The following is a 6,175-nucleotide window of genomic DNA, read 5'->3' as shown; positions in this document are numbered from 1 at the left end:
AGAGAGAGAGAGAGAGAGAGAGGGGGGGGGAAGGAAGGGGGCAAAGAGGGAGGGAGAGATGAACCCTAAGCTCAGAACCAGTGCGTCTTCAGATTTTCCAAGAAGGGCCGCTTTTCGATTAACCACTGTTTTCCCTGTCGGGTTAACCGGTCATGTGTCACGCTGGACTATGGCGTGTACCACAGTCTAGACAATCCCGAGAGAGGTGTGTTTTAAAACTGGGTTGTGCGAGGAGCTTTTACAGCTTTTTGGCAACACAGTAAGCACGAAAAAAAAATCTAAAGCAACTCGTTTTCTAAACAATGAAGAACTCTATCTCTCTGCCTGCCCCCCTCCCCCCACCTCTCGAAAACCTTACAACAATGAGTTTTACTAAATATTGCACAGTGTGTATCAAACGCTCTTTTCAGCAATGAATGGTCTGTGTAATTTAATGTCCATCAAATACAAGGGGCTTGGTGTATCAGGAACCGAGGACCAAACAAGATTAACTCAGTTTGAGAGGTGAGTATTTGAAACGGATAATTTGCATTTTATAATAATTGATCATAAAGACATGAACATGCTTTTCTCATTCTACAGCGATAATAGCCTCGGCGGCCATGACCTTGGTGATCCTGGTGTGGCTGCACGCGATGACCGACGATGTGCTGGAGAGTGACCTTGGCTCCTCGCCACCTCCCTCTCTGCCTCCTCACCACCGACACCTGTCACACTATCCAGGTACACGCACAGACACCATCCGTGAGACTCCATTTTTGTTTTTGTTTGTTTATTTGTTTGTTACATGTTTGTTTATTTATTTTTGTGTTTGTGTAAAAAGAAACACTCAAACTAATAACGGTCGTTTAGTGATAGCGAAAAAAAACAACAACAAAGAAATGACTACAACCGCAAACTTAATTCTTTTAAATGTAATAATGTAGATGTTATTATGCTCCCATCGACACAATTTAGATTATTTAGGAGGCGGGCTTTCGAACCTACTTGTCAGGACCAACCCGGGCTGAGAGGGATACATCACAGAAGAAACAACCAGAAACGACAAAGGGAACGAAAAAACGGTCATCTAGTGCAGGGAAAACTTTGTAAGGACAGAAAACATACAAAAGAAAGTCGTTGTGAGTGTATGTGTGCTTGGGGAGGGGGGGGGGTGTCATCCACTCTATTGTGTTGGAATAAAAATCCATCCAGAAAAAGTACTGCAGTCTTGAAAATAAATGGCAACTTGTCTAAATCGCCGATTAGCCTACATTCAATTTTTCACCCAGATCCACGGATCCCACTGCCGAAGAGATTCCGGGTGGTGGACATACGACCACACGGACATCGGAGCGAGCGGCCAAACAGTGGGGTACTGACCAATGATCAAGAGGACGATTTCACCTGCACGACAACTAAAACCACCCCAGCTTTTATGATCTGCTTATACAAACCTCTAGAGGATAAAGTGAGTATTTTTACAGCTTTCTATGGTTGCTGATGGTGGGGTTGTTGTTGCTGTTGTTGTTGTTGTTGTTGTTGTTGTTGTTGTTGTAATTGTTACTGTTGTTGTTGTTGTTGTTGTTGATGATGATATCGATGCCATTGTTGTAATTGAAGAGGGTTTTTCCAAAACTCTGTAAGTCAGTTTTGACGAGCGCCTAATTTCACCACAACGCTACACACATACAAAATACAAATATTGGGGAAAGCGTCGAGACGATATCAGGTGCTCGTCAAATCCGACTTACAGAGTTTTGGAAAAGCACTCTTCAATTGTTGTTCTTGTCGTTGCTTTTTGCGGTTGACAAAATTAACTTCATGTTTCTGACGGTGCCTGCTTATGTTGTTGTCGATGTTGTCGCCAATGCTGTTGTTACTGTTATTGTTGCGATCGTTGTAGAAGAGTACTACTCTACAAGAAACCAGGCAGACCATTTCAAAGGCAGGGAATTTGGGGCACCTGAAGGACAAATGGTTTGGATGACATATTCCTGGAAAGGCGGGAAAAGTGTTTTAGATCCGACCAGCATTCAAACCTCGAACTCCGGCAAAGCACATACGTATCCCATGGCGACGCCGTGTCTAACATTTATTTCTGCTAGTTCAATCGAATAAAAAGAAGCACGTTGACAAAATAACAGCCGTACAGGGCTGGGAATAAGCAAGAAAGACTGATTTTTAAAAAATGAAAATAAAATAAATTAAGACTACCAGTGGCACCCCCAAACACTGGAATTTTGCCAGGAATAGGTTAGAATGACATTTTTATTAACACAATCAACACGAACCAGTCACTCAGTTTGTCTAAGTTTGGTCGATAATGCACTTGCACGCTCTAAAGCCTGCTGCGAATGTATCTCTGGGATAAAACAAAATCTTCCAGATTGCGTTTTAGCGCAATAGGGTATTTGAAATGAAGCAACAAGAAATCACAACGACATGGGTCTCTTGTAAATTACTATTTGTAAATATGTTACACCCTATCTACACAATTTAGATCATCATTACCGAACAACGTAAAGTCTTTTAAAAGATTCCAACAGGCCGTGGTGGAGCGGTCCTTCTGAAGTTTCTCCTGGCGATTTTAAGCCTTCATGCACCGGGAAAGCCCTTGCCTCATCAGTAAGAATCGAGTCAATTTACCTGAGAATCTTGACAATTTCGAAAACAGTCAAAGTCAGAGAACGCTCCATTGTGGATTTAAACCAGGGACACCCGAACCACAACCCAGCCCGATATTAATGAAGCCATCGGAGTGTCCCGGCAGGGAAGCACAATGATACTAGGTCTGAGTAACAAAGCTGAATTAGATGTCTCGCTACTCTCCAAGAAACAGTACGAGGGGGAGAAGGATAGACAAAAAATATGCCAAATGTTCAGTTACCTCAGTCTGGTGATTCCCCAGACCAAATTCCACCTAATGCCCTCGCCCTTCTCTTTCATTTGAGCAGTCTGAAAAGCCGGAGCGAAACAATGTGTTACCCAGCGGCGGGTTTTATAGAACAAAACACGCTCAGAATTCACACAGCCTCAAATGCGGAAAACCAGGCCAACAGTTAGGAAAATGGGGCAGATGGGAAAGGAAAAGGGATAGGGTGGGGGGTGGGGGTGGGTTGATGTTCAAATTTGCATAGTAACAGTTGGCATCATAGGCTGACAGTTAAGGATACACCCAGAATGCCTGCTGAGAGACGAGGCAAATAATCGAAGTAAACGTGTTACGAACCCCCCCACTGTAGTTGTAAATATTTTTTACGTCCCCATCGATCGATACGACGACACAATTTAGATCATTTAGAAGACAGGCTTTTCGAACCTTACTCGTTAGAGCCCTTAGAGCTGAGTGGGACGCGAGTCAAACTCAATGGCCAAAACTCAATGGCCACTATGAGATTGCCCCCCCCCCCCGTCGGCCGAAAAAAATCCTCAGTTTTTTTTGTAGTTCAGGGAATACTCGATTTGGGAGCAAGATTAGAATGAATTAAATGGATGCAAATATTATACTACATCATAACAAAGAATGAGAACCATTATACAGAATCTGTCAAAACAAGAGACTAGTGCTGTATTTTGGTTTCTTCACGCAAAAAGTACAAATTCCCAATGAAATTCAGGAAGGCCTTGAATGTGTTTATGGTGATAATATTTTGAGCAAGTCAAAGGTCCACCATTAGTGTAATTCATTTAAAGAAGAGTTTACAAACATTCACATCCACACAAGAAACATTGGGGTCGTCATTTGTCTGAAAATACAGAAAAACAGCTGAATGCATTACACAGCTCATTCGTCATGACAGAAGTTACTAAATTCATAGCATTACTGATGTTTTAGATCTTTATAGATCACGGTTCAAATATTTGTCTTTAATGAGCCGGGAAATGACACAGAAAAGTGTCAGCTCGTTGGGTTCCACAGTGAGAGATGACCACAAGGCACAGAACACATATGTTTGCACGTCATTGTTGGGACGATGCACATGACACATGGCGCCCAGGACAGCTGGTGACTTTCAAGAATCTAGTGAATGCTTTCTGGATCACCGTTTTGATATTGCCCCTCTTTGAACTAATGCAACGATATCAAGACAGGAAGTAAATCACCGATGACACAAACATTGCACGCCAGAGATTGAGTTCGGTCGCTTGACGCAAACATTCGACGGGGTGGGGATGGGGGAGGGGGTGGTATGCATTTACTCATGCAGAGACGAGAAAAATACTTGACTATTGTTGAGAAATAAACCGAATGTTTAGCCCACTGGCTGAGTAAATTGTAACTACAATATTTTTCGTTTACAACCATTTTTTGGTTAATTAATTTCGGGACAGCTCTTGTACATCTTACAAACAGAGCTCATAACTTAGACTCTCTCTCTCCGTGTCCAGTACATCTCCGCCAGCCTCCTGAGCTCCGGTGTGTGGGAGCCGTACATCACCAAGGCGCTCCAGAAGGCCCTGGACAGACGCCCCGAGGCCACGCTGATAGACGTGGGCGCTAACGTGGGCTACTACAGCCTGCTGGCCGCCTCCATGGGCCACAGGGTCATTGCAATAGAACCACAGGTGAGGGGCTCTATCTGTTGTAATGCATTGTCAGTGTTTTACGCCATTATCGACACAGTAATTTAGATCGTTTGGCCGGGGGGGGGGGGGGGGGGGGGGGAGGTGATGATAATTGCTATGCTTTTTCTTGACAAGGTGAGACAGACAAACGGTAAAAGATGGAGAAAAAACGCAATGCAGAGCGTTCACATTGACAACAGAATCCACTACACTACATGGCCATTCTCTGACGCATTTCCAGATCTCCTCGTTTCATGTTGTCTATGCATATCCCTCCTTAGATCATCATGAATTATGCATTCAGCTGTAGGCTGCTGCCAATCAGAAAGGAAAAAGCACATACGTATGCGGATATTCTCTCTTTTATGAATACATATACATGTAGTTTGTTTTGTTTTTGCCCCTGTCCACTGAGAGTGAAGCACTGGTCTCCTGGCTGATAGAACGTTTCTCCCCCCCCCCCATCCCCGTTAAATCTGAATAAATGTCTACAATAATTAAGCTTCTAAAATGATTGCAAATCATCTCCACGGTTCCAATCGTTTAGATGGGAAGCTGCTTTGATATCGCCAAATAGGACCAACGCAAGAACTGTGAGATAAGTCCTAGAAGAAAGATGGTGATATCACATAACGTATCCTCTCCGCATGGGCATAGAACTCACGTCTTTAGCATTCATGGCGGAGAAAATAATCAGTACTCCACAGACCCGTTTTTTCTTCGTATTGAAGCTTGACCATATGATCCCGATGTTGTTTAAGTCATACTGCCTCTCGGAACACGCTATCGGCGTCTGTGGTGTAGCAGTTAGGCGCTTCGATGTCGCACACACAAGATGAGAGTTCGATTCTCGTGCGGGAAAATTTTTTATCGATTATCTAAGTCCTTTGGCTGGGACGTTGTATCCATCTCTGCCTGGGTTGGCCCTGACAGGCAGAATCGAAAAAGCGTGCCTGCTGAATTAAAAAAACAACCCCAGGTATCTTTAGCCCTACTCTTTGTATACATATAAAAAAGCCACTTCCAAAAATAGAACCAAACACGCAAAAATTTAGATATTGCCAGTCTTTGGTCCAGGCTGTTACCAAAGCTGTGTGCACGCTGGAATAAATCCGTATCTCCGTCACAAAGCTGCCTTTGTGCCAACTAATCTATGGTTCGAATACTTTTCACTTTCTATTTGTAGAGAACCCCCCACCCCCCACCCCAGCTCCATATATATCAAGTATTATTTCCTCCCTAGTCACATTAAAAAGATGAGACAGAAAGTCGGCAAAAAGATAACACTATTCTTTCTGGAACCCACACATTTCATCACGTTCGGTCAACAAGTAAATCTTCCCTGTGTTTACTCACTAACCCAAATTTTCTCGTTTCTCTGTTATTATGAAAGCTTTTAACTGATCGCTGGCCGTGTGATCTTGACTCGGGGTGGGAACATAGCAAACAAATAATTAATTAACCGCAATCGTCACCACAGCCTCATGAGCTGCGGAACGATAAGGACGCCAGACAGGTCAACATTCTTAATGTTTTTCTTTGGGAAAAGGTCGAAACAGCGACCTTCTACCCAGGCCTAAATTTCCCTCAGCCTACAACTAAGTACAGTATGGCATGGCATGGTATG

General features: G+C 43.4%; 2 protein-coding genes across 5 annotated transcripts in view; one reads left to right on the top strand and one right to left on the bottom strand.

The window, feature by feature from the left end:
• LOC101853685 (L-xylulose reductase) overlaps positions 1-6,175 on the bottom strand; it is an 83,352-nt gene that overhangs the window by 51,528 nt on the left and 25,649 nt on the right. The window lies entirely within an intron of this gene.
• LOC101853448 overlaps positions 1-6,175 on the top strand; it is a 35,154-nt gene that overhangs the window by 16,635 nt on the left and 12,344 nt on the right. Inside the window, exons 2-4 of one of the 2 annotated variants that reach the window (XM_005093767.3) lie at positions 583-723; positions 1,272-1,450; positions 4,372-4,548. In XM_005093767.3, the coding sequence (XP_005093824.1) occupies positions 583-723; positions 1,272-1,450; positions 4,372-4,548 (497 nt within the window). Of the gene's footprint in view, positions 1-582; positions 745-1,271; positions 1,451-4,371; positions 4,549-6,175 lie in introns of both variants that reach the window. The other variant, XM_035968592.1, reaches the window with a different exon arrangement.

The sequence above is a fragment of the Aplysia californica genome, unplaced genomic scaffold (genome assembly GCF_000002075.1).
Source record: "Aplysia californica isolate F4 #8 unplaced genomic scaffold, AplCal3.0 scaffold00069, whole genome shotgun sequence".
Taxonomy (NCBI): Eukaryota; Metazoa; Mollusca; class Gastropoda; order Aplysiida; family Aplysiidae; genus Aplysia; species Aplysia californica.
This window is presented reverse-complemented; position numbering and strand designations above follow the sequence as displayed.